Genomic DNA, 18,984 nt, shown 5'->3' with positions numbered 1-18,984 from the left:
AAACATTTTTCACCAACAAGCTCAGTGGGTGGGTCAATGGGTCGTTCAGTGGGTCGTTTAGTGGGTTGTTCAGTAGGTGGTAAAAGTGGGCCTGTCATTTTGTCATTCAGTGGGCAAAAGGGGGTGGGGTAGCATACAGCTACAAGGACATAAATGTAGCCAACTTGTGATATGCTATTGCCACTCTGTTTCCGCAGGACACTGAGAGAGAGAGAAAGACGACAACAGAAGACAACGGTTCAATTTTAATGTAAGTACTGTTTGTTGGGCTTTTAAGTGGTTGAACATGTAAAACTTGCATGTGCCATTCTCCTCATTTTTAAACTTTAAAACTTGTTTTAAAACTTTTTTTCTTCAAGTTTTTTTTTTGGGGGGGGGGGGGGGTGGGGTGGGTTGGAAGCAAAGTTTGTGTGTGGATGTATTGTTGTTGTTCTTTGTTTGTTTTCTCATACTATCAAAAAAAAATTTTCTCTCTCACTTTCTGCCTCTCACTCTTTGTATTTACAGTGCAAACAAGATGGAGAGAAACGTTGTCTACTGCCTGCTTTGTAAAAAGCCCCAACAGTCCATTCGCACACACCTGAGCAGAGTGTGCCTGAAAGACTGCACACCACAGGAATGTGAGGAAGAAGCTTCCAGAGCCATTGCTTCACAGAAGCTGTTTTCTAATGAAGGTAGAGTCTGGAACTTCTCAGAGCTCCAGGAGTACTGCAAGGATGAAGAATCTTGCATTAAACTCTGCACTCGCCTTCAAACACGTGGATTTATCATCACGAACAGTCCCCAAGCGTGTTCGACAGTCGTGCCAACAGCGAGGTATGATGACCTTATTGCCACTTCCACATATTGGATGACACATACAAACTTTCAATAATGTCTTACCTCTGTCACATTTGCAATAGGTCTGATAAGAAGGAAATTCTTGCCGTGGCCAAGAAGGATATTGAATATTTCCACACAAGACTTTCAGGCGGTGATTGCATCCCCACATTTGCAATGACTACCTTCAGACAGTACTGCGAGGCCATCCTGATTTTACAACATGGACTGACAGCAAATGCTGTTCAAGAACTTTGTGTAAGTGCGCCACCAACAACAAAAGTGCACGATAAGTGAAATGATGTCTCTCATATTGAAAGGGCCCCCCTCCAGTAATGAGATATGACTCACGAAAGATTGTCACACTCATACTAGTCATTATTGTGTACTGTCCATCCCTAGCCAACTTTGTGTTTCCATATTATCCTACCAGACACACCGTGAATCCATCTTGTTGTTATACGTCTCCTTATACGCCTCTCATGCATGGTTATCGTTATGCTGAAATTCTTGAAGTCTCTCTCGAGCTCGCCTGCTAGCCACACCAGCATACGTGGGCCGGACCGGTTTCCATGTCGCTGCCCCGATTGACAGACGTCCCTCGGCGCTCTCTCTCTCCCGGCTGTTTATCCCTTTTTCCACATTGTATCCTCTCGCTTGCAGGTCATTAGCAGCCTCCTCCGCGTTGCCATAAGTTTTCACTCCATTTAGCCAGTGGATTCGCATCTTGCTGAGAGGAGTCTGGAAGCAGATGCCTTCTTTCTTTAATATCTTTTTGATATTCACGTACGCTTTACGTTCTTGCACCATTCTCGCCGAGTAGTCGTGGTCAAAATAAACCCTGCTTCCGTCCAGAGTGACTATTTTCTTTTCCCATGCCTTTTTAAGTATCATCTCTTTAGTTGTGAATTGTTGGAAATTGACAACGACTGACCTTGGGGGGAGACCCGCTGCCGGTTTCGGGGTTAATGCTCGGTGTGCGCGTTGAATCTGGAGGTTGATGTTAATATTAAGCTCCTCTCTGAGCCAGGCTTCCAGAAACTGGGTCAGCGATTCTGCCTTAGATTCGGCTCCCTCTTGTATTCCGTAGATCCGCAGATTGTTACGTCTGGATCGCAGTTCCAAGTCATCCAATTTGGTCATCATCGCTTTTTGTTCTCTCATTAGTTCTGTCAGGGTTTGATTGGCCTCGTGGCTCCACGTCTCCATTTCTTCCGTGCGCGTCAGCGCAGCTTCTAATTTCCCTTCTTGTTCTTTAAGTTCTGTAGTCATGCTCTTAAACTTCTGGTCGATATTTTCTTTGAATTTAGACAGTTCGTGTCTCATTTGGCCAGTAATTTCTTCTTTGAATGTCGTGAAGTCTGATTTCAATTCATTTTGGAGTGATTGAATTTGTTTGCTAATACAATCCAGTCCATTTTGAAGCGCGGCCATATTAGCTTCAGGTGCTAGCTTGTCCTCGTTGTTCGGATGTTTTATGTCTTTACCTTGGGTGTCCGTAGTTTTTTTATTCTTTGCTTTTGTTGTCCCTCCGCTCATCTTCCAAAGTTGTTCTGTCTCACGCTTCAATTCGTGTTTTAGCGGAGTTTATCTACTTGGCTTACGGGAGCTCTGTACTTATGCGACCATACTGCTCTACCGCCACACCGGAAGTCCAGGAGACAATACTTTTCATTGCCCTGAAGGACATCGCAGTTGGTGAGGAGGTGTTATGGGACTATGGAGTAACTCGGAAATCTTATGGTGGTGAAGGGGAAGACTTGGAGTGGCTGGACAGCTGACTTAGATTTTATCTGTTCTTTTCCTCTTCTCTTTGCATGGGCTTTTTTATGCAGTGGTTTTATTCTTAGAAAACACAGCTGTTTTTACATTTGTTTTGTTTTGTTTTAATTTACGTATTGAAATAAAGTGTCATGTTTCCAAATTTCACTCTGCTTCAAATTGTATTATTTACGTTCACTGTTTCGTGTTTTATTGATACAGTAGGAGAAAATATAATAAAATAAAATAATAAGAAAATAGTAAGGAGCAAAATATTAGAGAGACATGGTAAAAGAGAAAAGATGACTAAATATATATGTATCTATAAATATAAATATATGTACACTAGTGATTAAATAAGAAAATCTTGAAAAGAAATATGACGGGAGGGCAGATGGGATATTGCACAGGAATGAGCAGCAGAAAATTACAGTATTGCACTTTTAAATATAAATATCAATGACAATAAAGTGGAGTGACCAGTGCAGATTAAACATTACATGTATTATGAAACAGATGGTTTGGCGACAGTGGTCCAGGTAAATGCTACATGGACACCTGATCAGAGGACAAGGGCTTAAAAGGTGTCTGTGTGTCTGTATGTTTATATAATTGTACATAGGACAGATAGCTGCATCGATATGTTGCTCATCAATGACCAGCAATTAAGGGAGAGATACCAAATGACAGTTTGCACAAAGATGGCATTACATCACAAGCCTCCACCGTCCCAGTAACAACAGATTACCATGGAGAATATGGTTTTCAGCTGAGATTTCAGAAGGGTGGTAAAGCAAAGATAAATACATAAATAAATAAATAAAAAATAAAAACAATAATGAAAATGTCATTCTGCCTAATTCAAAATTTCCTAAAACCATACTGGCTGATCAGTTACTGTACAGTGAGATACCGTTTTCTTACTCAAGCACATAAAGGTTGGCTAGATTATAAGAGCAAAAGGTGAGCAGTGAAGCTGTTAGCGTGTTACTTGAAATCATAGCAAATGCACTTTATAAAATACATAACTAAAGGTTTTTCAGAAATTATTACATAGAATAACAAAGCCATACTTTTACATATACTGAAAACAAAAAACGCTTTATCTTAAATGTACATAGTATCAGGGTAGGGGAGCTTGAAAGGAGCATGAAGGGTTTATATTCTCTATTTATTGGTCCTTTCCCAGCGGAAGCAAAGTTAAATCCTGTTACCGTTCAGCTGGTTCTGCCTATTAAGGTGAAGATGCATAATATTTTTCATGTCTCCCAGGTGAGGTGAGTTTGTGCAGAAATAAGTTGACAACCGCTGTAGTGTGTGACAGAATTATTATATCTTTCAATTATTGTTTATTCTGTTCATTATATCAGCTACTGTTCTACCAGATCTGAGAAACATGTTTTGTCGTGTGTGACAGAGAGAGAGAGAGAGTGACACTTGCTGTGTATTTAAAAAACAAACGCTCAAACAAACGAAAGAGAATGACAGAGGCAGAAGGCGATTGTACTGTTTGTGGCAACAGACGACTCGTTACTCTCCCCTTGTACAGTGCCTCCTGAAGGCATGTGTGGACCAGGAGATGACGCAGTGCTCCAAAGGCCTGGTTCTGCTGTCCCTCTACACCTCTTACTTTTTCAGTTAATCCACTTTTGTCCCATCCTCTCCTGGCTTTTTAACCCCTAACCCTGACCTTCGGGGTCCATGCTCCCAAATTTGATTTCCCCTAACACCTTGTTTTCCCTAACCCTTTTGGACTCTTTGGTTGTGTTCCCTAGGAACACATAAGCCCTCACGCCACGTCAAGGCAGAGTCCATGTGAGGGTAGTTTTTTTGTTTTTTTTTTGGGGGGGGGGGGGGGGGGGGGGGAGATTTTGGAACATTTAACTTTTTTTTTTCGTTTTAACTCACAAATGTTTACAAAAATAACATATATTATTTTCATCTCAACAATGATTTTTTTAACAGAACATGATGTCAAAAACAGAATTATCAGATGTTTACAAAGCTAACATTTATTGTTTGATTACAAGAATTAAGTTTTCAAAGCAAACAAGGTAAAATGAACAATTTTGGAAACATGTTTACAACCGTAACATGGTATCACACTCGTGTAACATGGAAAAAATCAAAACTTAGTTAAAAAAAAAAAGACAATAAGTTTTTCATCACATCATAACTTGAAAAAGCACTGGATTGGTGAATTCTGTAACACCGATTCTTTATTTGTCCAACTTTGACACCAAGTGCAGTCTTTTCTTGACAAATGCCTGGTAAGACCGGGCTGACAAGCCTGCAGCCTTGCAATCCCGCACATACTGTGCATATGCATTCTTTACCCTGACTGAAGGGTCCGTGTTCACAAAGCCTATCTCTATTTCTGACCAACGCCTGCTGACATTGGCAGGGATGAACACTGCGCTTGTGCTCACAACCTGAGGCTCTTCATCCTCCAGCAGGACGGGAAGTTCCACGTGATCAAGCTCCAGTTGCAGTGTTGGAGGCTTCTTCTTTGGATGCACTGGATGGATCACCATACGATATGGGATGTCGTAGTACAGTTTGTACAGGGTGAATCCAAACGTATGCTGACATGGAGATGTAGACAGAATCTTACATTTCTGAAGGTCCGCTTGACTGACCTTTAGCTCGAGTAGCAGATCCTTGAATTTCTCAAAAGATATGAAATCCCGGTTCATCAGGAGGCCAACTGAACTCACCAGAATGAGAATTTTCTTCTGAGTTTCAGGATCGGTCTGTTTTGGAAGCCTTTTCAGTACATCGACCAACCATGGCATGCCATGTTCCTTGTATCTGTCAAGATTCTGGGCATAGCAAAGCGAACGTCGCTCCATCTCCATTGAAATATCTCCAACCATGGCTGATGACCGTGCCTCCACCGAAGGCTGTTGGTCATCGTTGTGGACTTCAACAAAGTCAACGAAGTTCCAAGTTGCCTTACGGGTTCCCCGGAGATCACGAAATTTCAAGTCGGGGAACCACCTGATCTTCATTTCAACGAAGCCAGCCTTCAGGCATTCTTGAACATCTTTGCCACAATCTTCAATGAGCACCCTGGCCCTGGAGAAGGTGAAAGGCGTTGGAAAAGAGTCCCTTATGGCGAGGTTCTCAACCAATGCGGAGAGGTTGACGTGTCCCTTCAAATTCTCAGGGCACTTGGCTCCCTGGAGCGCAGCGACGGGGATCTCTTCATTTCGCCGAAAAACGTCTTGCAGCAGGAGGAGGAGAAGTGAGGGACCAATTACGGCAGGCTCACACCCCATGTTACATGTGAGGGAAAACACCCTGTGAACTCGAAGAACCTGTAGGGGATCCTTGGTCCAGTGTAACAAAGGGGGAGGTGTGTCCTCAATTGCTGGCCCAGTTGCAGGACCAAGCGCCATGAAGCCCCGGACATGTGTGGCACTGAATTCATGCCGAGAACTTGTGCCCAGAGCAGAGGAATACACAATGTCAACGTTAGACAAGGGGTGTCCATGGAATGCCTCTTCTAGTGCTATTTCTAGCTGAAAGGCTCTCCACGTGGGCAGGAACCCACCTTTGCCCTCGTGCTGTTGGCCCAGCTGCCAGAGCTCCTCAACCATGTGGGTTAGACACTGCGAAAGGACAGACTGGAGGCTTAACTCTTCCTCCTTCCATTGGAAAGGTACGAGCATTGGGACGTTCTCCAATAACCTTTGGATGTTAGGAATCCGGAAGAGTGAGCAGGAATGGGTTCCTTCAGTACTCCTAAATCCTCTTCATCCAGCCCCTGGACCATCTCAATGCGCAAGGGGTAGTTGCATTTGGACTTGATGGCAAGGTCCCGCATGTGGATTAGATTAGATTAGATAGAACTTTATTAATCCCTCGGGTGGGTTCCTCTGGGAAATTCGATTTCCAAAAAAGCACAGCATCGACAGAAGTTACAGAGTTACAGAATATATATATATATATATATATATATATAAATAAAATATACCAAGGGGATAAATAGAATAAATAGGAATAAAAAATAAAAATACAAGTGAATTGCACATTTCAAGTATTGAGGTCTATTGCACTGTTGACTATTTACAAAAGTATTGCACAAAAGGTATTGCACAGTGAGGTGAAGAGGCACTACAGCTTAGTTGTTCCCCCCTCCTTTGTCCTCCTGTTTCCCCTCCCTCTCCCCTCCAGAGAGGAGTTAAACAGTCTGATGGCGTGTGGGACAAAGGAGTTTTTAAGTCTGTTAGTTCTTGTCTTGGGGAGAAGCAACCTGTCACTGAACAGACTCTTCTGGTTGTTAATGGCCGTGTGCAGAGGATGCCTGGCATTGTCCATAATGTCCATCAGTTTCTTTAATGTTCTTTTCTCTGCCACTGTCACCAGAGTGTCCAGCTTCATGCCGACCACAGAGCTAGCCCTCCTGATTAGTTTCTCCAGCCTGGATGAGTCCTTCTTTGCTGTGCTGCTCCCCCAGCACACCACAGCATAGAAAAGTACTCCAGCAACCACCGACTGGTAAAACATCCTCAGGAGCTTCCTGCAGATGTTAAAAGACCTCAGCCTCCTGAGGAAGTACAGTCGGCTTTGGGCTTTTTTATACAGGTGCTCTGTGTTGCATGACCAGTCCAGTTTATTGTCCACCCACAGCCCGAGGTACTTGTACTTGTTGACCACCTCCACCTCCTCCCCCTCTATCTGAACCGGTAGTGGACCTGCTCTAGACCTCCCGAAGTCCACAACCAGTTCCTTAGTCTTTGAGGTTTGAGTTGCAGGTGGTTTGTGTGACTCCATGCGACAAAGTTCCTCACCAGACTTCTGTACTCCTCTTCCTGATCATTCCAGATACACCCCATGATGGCTGTGTCGTCTGCAAACTTCTGAATGTGGCATAATTCAGAGTTGTAGCAGAAGTCAGAGGTGTACAGGGTGAAGAGAAGAGGGGACAGCACAGTTCCCTGTGGTGCTCCTGTGCTGCTGACCACAGTGTCAGACGTGATGTCCTTCAGCCTGACGTACTGTGGTCTGTCGGTGAGGTAGTCGGAGATCCAAGCCAACAGGCAGGGGTCCACCTCCATCCTGTTCAGTTTTTCCTGAAGCATACAGGGCCGGATGGTATTAAAGGCACTGGAAAAGTCAAGAAACAGGATCCTGACCGTGCCTTTTCCCCCATCCAGGTGTGAGTGGGCTCTGTGTAGGAGGTACAGGATGGCATCCTCCACTCCGACACCCGCCTTGTATGCAAACTGTAGTGGGTCCTGGGCATGTTGTACCTGTGGTTGGAGGAGGTTGAGGAAGAGCCGCTCTAGGGTCTTCATAAGATGTGACGTAGTAATCCTCCGCACGCGTGTGAATAGCTTTCTGGTAGTTGGGGTGGCTCAGCCCACAATTCACTATCAACCCACTTACTGGGTGTCGGAAAGTTGATTGATAGTGGGTGTGTGGACTGGCCACGTAAAACTGCCAAAAGGTGACAAACGGCAGTCTGGCAATTTTAGCCAAAGCTGGAGCAACATCCAGCCCATGTTGATCCAGCACTGTCTGAAAGTTTGCACACTCGTGCATGGACATGGCGGTGAAAAGTTTTGCTCTTGGCCCAACCAACAACTGTAAACCAGCTCTAGACCAAAAAAATTGGGTGTTGGTGTCATCTGGAATCAAATTGCACGCCACATGCAGAGAACACCGAACGATGTTCTGGAAATCCGTGATTTTGGATAAAATGAGTGGTTCACGTGACTTTTGGCCAAACTTGTAAACAAAAAAATGGAGATCCAATGTCAGATGTTCATGCAACAAATCCTTGGACTGGTCAATAGTGCAAAGCACGAACTCTTGATCCTGAGGTAGGACATTCATGTACCCTTTGTTCTGCAGGACTGTCTTCTGTACAGAGGGTCGATCAAGATCTCCCACTGGGAGGGTTCTAAGACTCTCCACAAAGTTGACCATCATACCATTGATGAGTTCAATGGTTTCTGTGAGAAAATATCCCGGGGACTGAAAGGCTTTGTCCACCCTAACAAGGGATCTGGGAATTGCAACAACATGCAATTTAAATCCTTCGTCCAGCTCAATAAGGTCGATGCCTCGAACCTTGTGTAGCACTTCCAGGCCTTGCATGGAAAACTTGGTTAGATCAAAATGTTTCTTGATTAAATGCTAAGAATTGCGCAGTTGTTGGATTCGGTAGAGAGAAAGGTTGAACTTTGAAAACAACAGCTTCAACCTTTCCAGCCATTTCAGTTCGATTACGATGCCATCAAAATCGAACTCAGCATCTAGTTGCTCATCAGCATTGTCAACAGTACTAGCCTGCAGAGGAATGAGGATCTCTGGGTCAGTAAGGAAATCTGAAACACTGGAGGAACTCAAAAATGCTGTGGCCAAATCATCCATGTTCTCCCTAGCAACATCCTCCATGGCTGGTGGAATCTGGTAAGTAAAAAGAAAAAAATTGGGTAAGTACACACAATAAAATTAGGTAACACACACACACAGCAGGTAAGTGTACACACACACACACACACAGCAGGTAAGTGCACTGTGTTGTGGTTTGCAGTGTTTTGTGTTGTTTTCACTTTAAATTTGTAAAAGGAAAAAGCTGAAAATTTAAATAGTTGAAAGTTTAAATGTGAATAGTTGATTTTTTTTTTTTTATATGATTTATTTATTACATTTTATGTAGAGTGAATGAATAAAAGTATATTTACGGTGGCCCCTAGAGACAAAGCACATACAAACTTCAAATCACGTACGAACTCTGAAGCATGTACAAAGTCCAAAATACGTAAAAACACGTAAAAACTCCAAAACACATGAAAACACATAAAAATTCAGAAGCACGTAAAAACTCAAAACACGTACAAAAGACAACAGAAGTTGAATAAATAAAAGTATATTTACGGTGGCCCCTAGAGACAAAGCACATACAAACTTCAAATCACGTACGAACTCTGAAGCATGTACAAAGTCCAAAACACGTACAAACTCAAAAACACGTAAAAACTCCAAAACACATGTAAACACGTAAAAACTCAGAAGCACGTAACAACTCAGAAGCACATAAAAACTCAAAACACGTACAAAAGACAACAGAAGTGCTCCAGGATAGCCGGAAATCCCATCACTAACACACACACACAGCAAGTAAGTGCACACACACACACACACACACACACACCAAAAATTACTGAACTTACCTTAAGGTCCAAAGAAGATAAATCCCCAATGAAGAGAGCTGTTGATGGTCTGAATGTTAGGTCCAAAATGAGTGAACTGAGAAGTGTTGCAGGTAAATCCCCAATGTAGAGAGATGTTGATGGTCTGAATGTTAGGTCCAAAATGAGTGAACTGAGAAGTGTTGCCCTTTTATAGGCAGTGTTTCTCAATGTAGAAATAAGTTTTGAAGTTTACTTGTTTTTTCAAAAGGTTATTCACAAGAAGAACTTCAATGTCTAAAATTGTCATGAATCGCTGTGCGGCAGGCAGGAGTTGGACCCAAAGTGCAGGACTCACAGACTCAGGGAGGTGAACTCAAAACTCAGCTTTATTTGCTGGCAGGGAAAAAACATACAAACTAATCTAAACTGGGAACTTGGAAAACTCACAGAGAGACACACAGGGAGATCCACACAGCATGAGGGACGACGCGACACTGACTCAGAGAAACACAGGGTTTAAATACACTGGGAAGTAACGAGGGGAATGAGACACAGAAGGAGGGCACAGCTGGGAGAAATCAGGACTGACGAGACAAGCAAAGCAGGACGCATTCACATGAGACACGGATCATCAAAGTAAAACAGGAAGTATCACACAGAGACGCGAACTTGACACAGTGGAGACAGCAACTAAGAAATACAGAGACATAAACCATAAGGCAGAGGTCTAAGAACCAAAATACACAGGGAAATACTCAGCTGGGAACACAAGAGACTAGACTAGAGAGAGTAACAAAAAACCAACCATGAGAACATAATGCACAATGCAGAGTGACAGAAAACAAGAAACTCAAACATGCAAAGACACACAATTACACAGAACAGAGGGGACACAGAGAGACATGAAGGGCAAGGGATCAAAACTAGAAGCCATAGAATAAATCACACACAAGTACAATAATACAAAAATCACAAAGAACTAAAAACGCTGGGTCAGGAGACCCAGGACCGTGACAAAAATTACACAAACATGAAATTTGACTGTGGGACCATTTTTGGTCATTTGCATTTTTCAATTCCAAGTAGGGTTGCCAACTCCCTGAAAAATAAATAAGGGACACTTCGTGGCCAGGGCCGGGCGACCCAATTGTCTTCACCCTTCCCTGTGTGGTGAATTTTTTTTTAGCTCTTTTTTTGTGTGTGAAATTATTTTTTTAACCATTTGACTTGAAGTTCATTTAAGTAGATGCATATTCTTTGTGATATGAACACATGGCAAACAAATGATAATTTATCCATTTATTTTTAACACAAAATGACAACATTAACACAATAAAATAGGTCTCTTTCCTAAACGAAAGACTGGTACGCTTCACTTTTTGTGCAAAATGACAAAATTAACACAAAGAACTCTGTCCTGCTTAACCTAAAATTATATAAATTAATAGAAAACAATAGAAAGAAAAACATTCTTGTAACAGTGCACATTTAGTGCAATTAGAAAAGTAAAAAAAAAACAGTCTGTGGAACACCTGTAAACACAACATCTGTGCCTCAAAGGCCTTGACTGTAGCTGAAAGTTGAAGTAAAAAAAATCCAACAAACTCATGAACTCAAGCTCAATGCTACATTATGTGGAAACAGACTACTTTTTCCATTTGTGTTTTTTTTTTTAGCTCTTGCTGCAGTTAGGAGTTGTTTGTCGTTCAGGATTGCAGAGTAAAACTCTGAGCAAGACATATCATAATTTAGACTGACAATGAGCTCACTTCTAATTAATTCAGTAGAACATTTTTTCCGCACATCAGTCCACTTATTCTTCATAAGAGAGAAAATCCTCTCCTCAAACCCAGTGGAAGATGGGATGCTGAGTACAAAGGATACAACAGCCTGCATATTGGGGAGGTCAGCTGCCTGAAGAATTTCCATCCACTTCTCTGCTGTTCCCTTGGACTGCCACTTTTCCTTCTCCTGATGTTCTTTGGTGAGGTGCTTCAGAAGGCTGGTTGCAGTGACACACTCTTCATAAAGCTCATCCATAGAGATGTTTAACCTGCCAATAGAGATGAGAAGTTGACATAAATCCTAAGTGGTACATAGAACATTTACAGTGGTAAATAAATGGAAAAAATGTATTGTATATGTTTATAACGTTGTATAGCATTTAAACAATACAATAAGTATAGTTTATTTATTATGTATTTATCCATCCTTATATTAAGTATATGAACTCCTTGAATTTGTAAAATAGTGTATAAAAGATTGCATGCGTGTGTATATACACTACAAACAAAGTTAATGACTATGGTTTTATTTATATATGTTATCTATCAATTGTATTTGTTTATTTTTAACCATCAATACTATTAAAACATGGTTTATTATTTCACTGGCAAATGTTTTCTCTTGTTGAGAACTTCCACTAAACAATACCGGGATAGACACAACACTTAAAAAGTTAACGGCTACGACAACGGGGAAAAATTGTTTAAAAAGAAGCCTTGCGGTGGATCCGATTCCTCCCACCCAAATGTTATTTAGGTGAAAATAAAACTGCCACCAGACACGTTTGCTTGAGGAATCCATTAGACCAGACCACCTCCATTTTATGAACCCACAGAACCCTCCCCATCCAGCTCTCCCCTCCTCACCCCTCCTCCTCTCCCATCCTCTGTGTGGAAAAAACCATGTTTCAGAACTGTCGGATGTTTATGGACGGGGAATCCAAAGAGTTGCCTTGGTATGTGCAAATACCTTTTACGTAGCCCATCTCAAATTACGTTAAAAAAAATAAAGAAGGCAATTTCAGAATACCTGTCTCCAGCTATCCCTCCTAGGTCAACAAAGGCACCCATCTTCCACCATGAACAACAGGAAGGCCTAACCCAGAAGAAGCCTAACATGAAAAAACAACACGATCTGTTACCTTGTACAGACTGGTGGAGATCGGAGATTTTAACGAGGAGTGGCCAGAGACAAACGGTATGTAAAATCCACCCTGAATGAAAGAGCTGAACCTCGGAGGAATAGAGTACAATCGGATGATCCACACTTTTTTTTATTAAAGTTTGCAAAATTTACAGACTTATTAAAGCGGTTGATCATCAGAAAAATGTTTCAGAAGACCGTTATCATCAATCTCTGAATAAAAATAACCACAAATTTAGTAACTTTGATTAGACCAGCTATCTCAATAGAAGGACACAGACTCTAATTGAGGAGATGCTAAAAACTCGGCTCAGAGATCAATTTTTATCCTTCATGACTATTATAACCAAAGCATAGAGTATGAGTTTAAAATTTGTTTTCAGTTCTCTAGAGAGGCCCCTTTGAGATGGCAGCATCCTGGGAGAAATGGAACCTGGGCCGCCGTCTCCAGCCCGAGTCGTTGGACCAGAACCAGGCGGTGGTTATAGCCAAGCTAGCAGACTGGAATCCAGCTACCACATCAGCAGTGACACACCCTGTAAACCAGAACAACAGCCACAGGTGAGCAGGGAAACGACACAGCTGAATAACCGTGTCAACCCCTCACTGAAACAATACAGCTTTGAGTTACACTCACAAACCTACACAGATTGAAACCTTGTGTGCAGACCTGCCTCCAAACAAGAATAACAGAGGACTCCTCCTCTTATTGTCTTCCTTCCTCACCATCCTCACCAGAACAACAGGTCTGCACTCCAACGAGAGACCCCAACACACAGAGGAAACTGCAGGACTGGAATCTTCATGTGAAGAAAATATCTGTGATCATCGGTGACTCCTATGTGCACAGACTCCTCCGTCCTATAAAGCAGAGGGGTACAGATCGACAGATTTCCATGAGCGAAATGTTGCCACCCGGTGAGGCCCAGCTGGAGAAAGCACCCTGTGGAAAATCTGGTTTTATAACTTTGGACTGAATACCAGTGATGGAGCTGAAAATGGGACTAAAGGCAGAGCAGTCAGCAATCTTTCTAAGGCCCTTATTTGTAAAGAACAAGCCACAATGTTGCATCTTAACAACTTTATTACAGGTTTAGATGAACAGATTCCTGCACTTCCTACTGTGATATTCGGCACAGAAGGACAACATTCACTCGACTAGTAGAGCAGCAATGTGTATGTTAGAACAGTGGAACCAGTGTGTAAATGAGGCATCCCCATAAGCCTTGAAAAGTGGGAGGAGAGTAGTGGTGTGATTCACCTTTCTTAAGTTCCAATGCTCAGCGGGTCCTTTGGACAGAAATAAGTTCTTCTTCTTTCAATAATTGTTTATTCTGTTCATTATAGAATCAGCTAGGCTCCAGTGGTCAGGAGAAGCTTCTGCTATATGAAGCTGTTACAGTGCTTTTTGTTACACTGAACGAGAGTAGTTTTTCTTGTTGCTTGTTTGATCTACTTCCATTTAAAAGATTATAATTACTGAAGTGAATGTGTTTTCAGATAGTTTACAGTGCCACTGAAGCTCCACTCAACCAAGTGTGCCTCAACAGTCTGAAATGAAAAGATTTTTCTTGCTTTTTTTATAAAACAATATAATATAATATAAAATAATATAATATAAAACAATAATTTTGGATGTTTCTTTCGGCTCTTGAGGTGCCCTCATTGAGTGGGGTTTGCCCAGTATCCTCGAGGGTATGTGAGGAGCCTTCCATAGTTGGGTTGTTTGGTTTTTACCCCAGCAGCCATTCATCTCCATCTCAACAGTTCATGACCAACATGCCGTGGCTGCCCCCTGTACCTGTTGAGTACCTGTACCCTCATCCACTGGAGCCTGGACCTCCAGCTGATTGCAGCCACTTCAGTGCAAGGAGGAGATGCTTGCTTTTTGTGTGACTGTCTGGCAGTTTACCCTTCCCTTTCTACCCTAACCCATTTTCCACTCCAGCTTCTACCCGACCCGGTTCAGACCCCTCCTCAGGCAGGGAGGGGTCTGAACGGACTGTCGCAGGATTCTCCTTAATACAGGAAAGAAGGGATTTGAAGACGAGATGAGGACTTTTAGCAATTCCCTCCCCCAACCAAATCCTAACCTTAACCCACCATCCAGTCCTGTCCCCCTTCTCTCCTCATACCGGTACCCACAGTTCATGACCTGTGTTCATGGCCTTTTGTTGTGGGCAGTCTGAGGTACACCTGTGCACTACTCATGATGTCAGATCAGCATCCTGATGTGGCACACCTGTGAGGTGGGATGGATTATCTCAGTATAGCAGATGTGCCCACTACCACACATTTGGACTGATTTGTGACCACTGTTTGGGAGGGATGGTTATATTGTGTATCTGGAATGAATTTTAGATCTCTACGTCCATCCCATGGGGAATGGGAGCAGTAACAAAGGTGTTGCGTTTATATTTTTGTTGAGTGTATATATATTATGTTTTAGTATTTGTTCAGTAATGGATTAGGTTATAATTTTATCAGAAAACTGTACAGTAATTTTGGGCGTGGATCACAAGGTGAAGGGTGGGGATCACCCAGAGTCAGAATCCAGTAAGATATCTGTGTCACCTTTTACAGTTTTCCTGTAATCTGATGTAAAAGATGAGAATATATAGAGTACAGTACTGTAAATCTGGTAAATTTTAGTATTAATTTTCTGGAAAACCATACAGTAATTTGGGGTAGATCACTGGGTAAAAAGTGGAGATGGCCTAGAGCCAGAATCTAGAGAAATATCAGTGTCACCTCTTACAGTTTTTGTGTAATCTGAGCTCAAAGATGAGGATAATAAAAGTACAGTACTGTATATTGGGTAAAGTTTACTGTTAATTTTCTCTGAATCGTACAGTAATTTGGGCTGTGGATCACAGGGTGAAAAGTGGAGATGAACCAAAACTGGGCCCATACGGTAAAAAAAAATATTTTGAAATATATTTTGAAATATATTTCAAAATATACAAAAATTGGCCAAAAAATATATGCGCTAAAATACATTTCAAAATATATTTATATTTTATATATATATTAATATATATCTATAGAGTTTATAGAGATACAGATATATTTTCCACATAATTTTACCTTTTTTTTTCCCCTCGATGGAAAGTCTATCCAGTTCACATTACAGTAATACTAACACCCCTTTTGGTCATCTATCCTTACTCTCCAGCATTCAATCTGTTGACCTTCTTTGTCTGAGTCCAACCACTTCAATGCTTCATCACCTATCTGTGCAATTTTTATTGTTGCAAAGTGAGTTACTTGTGCAGTATGCAATTTTAGATACACAGTCTTCACTTACTATATATGGCTGTCATGGTTTCTTTATCAAGGGCAGTTCTTCGCTCTGCGCCGATGTCTGTTTTGCTGTGTCCTCCTATAAAAAGCATTAACATTTGAGTGTCTGGCTAGTTACATTTCCAAAAATCTGATCTTTGTTCATCTAAACATTTGAACTACAATATTATGCTTTTTGGTAAAGAAACTGGTGACAGAGAAGTAGGCTTTTTAAAATACTATTAGCTAACCATTGGAACTAAGTTTCAAAGCTGTTTACCTTTTAAATTGCTCTGGATCAAAACCTCCAGTGGGAAGACGGCCATCAGAAGAACACGCACCATTAAAGTGGGTGTTTGGGCCTGAAGAGCAGTAGCCCACTGATGTTTCAGAATTTTTATCCCTGTAGCATGTGCTAACTCCACCTGTGGTTGCAATCACATAAAAAGAGTGTTTCAATATAAATTGTTTTTAAAAAACACATTTGAGTTTGCACCTACCTAAATTCTCAGCAAAATTACTTACATATTCAGCATCACTGGAACCCTTTAAATAAATAAAGACATACATATGAAGTCAACAATGTTGTTACAGACAGAGTATTACTGGTAAACTAAATGAAAGAAGGAAGAACTCAGAATAACTTAGATGATTGAGTCTTTACACTTTAATAAGAAAGATTGACATTTCGCGGTGGCACAAAGCAAAATCAAAAATACTTACTTTAGAATCCCCAGACGCTTTGCATGAAGAGTTGGGCACCTATAAAGGAGAATATTTAAAGATTAAAAAAAATACACATAGCATTGACTGCCATAAAACCACTGAATAAATATCAGAATGTGACAATGTTGCACAACAATCTAAACCTTGTAAGTCATGTGACATATTTTGATGACGTAAATATATCTATACAATTCAAGTAAATAGGTACAGCATACATGTTCTGGAGAAAAAACAAACAAACAAACAAGCAAAAAAAAAAAACAATATATAAGAATCCAGTGGGGTAAAAAATCTCTTCTGAAGAATATAGTTCATTTTGGGTGAAAAACAAAACATTCCTCTAAAATATATATACTGACATCAGCAATCAACATCATGATTGTAATTATTTCCCTACTAGTCCATCTACTGCTCTGTGCATGTGTCAAGCACTACGACTGTATCTATGCATATAAATTCACCATATATATCCTGCAAAAATGTCTTGTTATGGTCAAAAAAAGGCAAACAAACAAAGGCATTCAATCAGAGATGAGAAATTAATCGGGAATATCAATTATATGGTAAATGGCCTGTATTTGTATAGCGCTAGTCCCTAAGGACCCCAAAGCGCTTTACACATTCAGTCATCAACCCATTCACACACTGGTGATGGCAGCTAAAAAAACACAATCCTTATTAAGCAATGTCTAACCAGTAGTACTGGTCTGAATGACAACAAACATAGCTAGTGTTTGGGAAAATCTGTTATAAAACAGTTATTATTTCAATAGTTATGCTTAGCATGTGACATAATATCACGTGACACAGACACTGCGTAAAAAACCACAACAACTAATACTTACTTTAGGAGGATGAGGGAGGGCAGCATCAGGTTGAGACTTTGACATCTGTAAGAGAAAAACTGATGTATTAGAAACAAGTCATTTAAAAATACATTAATGTGGCAGACTGTTCCCTGTTCCGATGCAGTGTACAAGTACAATCAGGGCTGTCACAACAATGGGGCGGTGCCAAGTCGTCGCAACCCTAGGTACAATGTACAAGTACATATAACTACATATGTGAATAAAGCAAGAATCTGTTTAGGTTAGGCACACTGCTGACTGATGCTTGTTAGGTTTATATGATTGCAAACTGCACAAAAACAACAAAGCAACAAAATTAATGGTAATGACAAAAAATTAATTAGATTTTACTTACGTCAGGAAGATCTGCATTCATTTTCATGGGCTAAAATAAATAGGCACAAACATTACTGCTAAACAACCCCAAAAAAACTCCAAAAGGCCTCAAAATGATTAAAAAGGCAAGGAAATGTGGAACATTGTAATTAGTGATTATTAATGAAGGATAACTGTGCTTTGTTTCTAACCTTGGTAATTAAATGCTGTGTAGCCTGAAGGAGAGGTGGGATTTCTGTGAAAGTGAAATTAAATGTGAATAGGTTTTGATAGTTATTGTATATGACAAGTGTAAACACACACATAAAACATGCAATAGTACAGTACTTACTTTCAAGTATTTCATTTTTCAGCCTATCGTTCTCTCTTTTTAGATTCGAGTTCTCTTCTCTCAACTGATTAATGACACGCTGTAGATGTTCAAGTTTCTTTTCATTCCATAACTTTAGATCGTTTTGTTGGTCTGTTGGGTATGCCTAAGAAATGGAACAAAAAACTCTCTCTTTAAAAGCCACCTTCTGTATGAAGGAATGATCTCAAAATGTTAGGGGGGGGGTTACACATACATATATATATACACAAAACAGGTATATATATATATATTAGTATATATGTCTGTGTGTGTACGCGTGGCGAAACACTCACCTTTTTCTTAGCTGCCGGTTCGTCTGTGACCTCTGTGGCCTCAAGGAGTTTCATAGAAGGTTTACTTTTTCTCTTAAGCACCTCTGGCTTGGGTAGTTGTTCTTCGATTTCCTTAAGCTTTGTTTGCAAAGTTTTTTCCCTTTCTGAGGAGGCAGAATAATAATAAAAAAGGCTAAAGTACATCATAATATAATTAAGTTACATATTTTGATTAACAAATAAGCGACAATAAAGTAATATTATACTGGAGAAAAGGCACCTGCTAGCTTAATGATGGAGGCTTCATAGACCGGCCACCCGCCTTTTGGCTCCTTGGCGCCTTGTCGCCACTCCACCAAATAAACGTCCTTTTCCTCCAAACCGTTTAAGTATTCCTCCTCATCAAAATCCCGAATGTGTTCAGTTGGCAGAATTGAGAACTTTCCATCTTCCGACCACTTAATTAACGCGAACATTATCCGCTTGTGTCTTCCCGTCTGTATATCGGCCAT

The 18,984-nt window shown here is 41.0% G+C and overlaps 1 protein-coding gene and 1 long non-coding RNA gene across 2 annotated transcripts; one reads left to right on the top strand and one right to left on the bottom strand.

The window, feature by feature from the left end:
• Positions 1-2,689, top strand: LOC143413159 (uncharacterized). The gene is made up of 3 exons (XR_013093755.1): positions 1-250; positions 508-816; positions 903-2,689. It is a non-coding gene; the product is annotated as an uncharacterized LOC143413159 (long non-coding RNA).
• Positions 2,690-15,955: 13,266 nt separating this feature from the next.
• On the bottom strand, positions 15,956-18,984 carry LOC143413131 (uncharacterized). The gene is made up of 10 exons (XM_076875606.1): positions 18,753-18,984; positions 18,494-18,636; positions 18,180-18,324; positions 18,040-18,083; positions 17,868-17,897; positions 17,510-17,554; positions 16,662-16,700; positions 16,464-16,484; positions 16,219-16,363; positions 15,956-16,038 (listed from the first exon to the last, which is right to left on the bottom strand). Exons 1-10 carry the CDS (start codon positions 18,982-18,984, stop codon positions 15,956-15,958), a joined length of 927 nt encoding a protein of 308 aa, XP_076731721.1.

This window comes from Maylandia zebra, linkage group LG17 (assembly GCF_041146795.1).
Source record: "Maylandia zebra isolate NMK-2024a linkage group LG17, Mzebra_GT3a, whole genome shotgun sequence".
Taxonomy (NCBI): domain Eukaryota; kingdom Metazoa; phylum Chordata; class Actinopteri; order Cichliformes; family Cichlidae; genus Maylandia; species Maylandia zebra.
The sequence above is the reverse complement of the archived record's forward strand: the minus strand, read 5'-3'. Positions and strand labels throughout refer to the sequence as shown.

Coding starts and splice junctions, on each gene's coding strand:
- LOC143413131 (XM_076875606.1), bottom strand. CDS start 18,984: ATGGCCGATATACAGACGGGAAGACACAAGCGGATAATGTTCGCGTTA. Junction 18,084..18,179: donor GAAAAATGAAATACTTGAAA/GTAAGTACTGTA, acceptor TCACTTTCACAG/AAATCCCACCTCTCCTTCAG. Junction 17,898..18,039: donor CACAGCATTTAATTACCAAG/GTTAGAAACAAA, acceptor TATTTATTTTAG/CCCATGAAAATGAATGCAGA.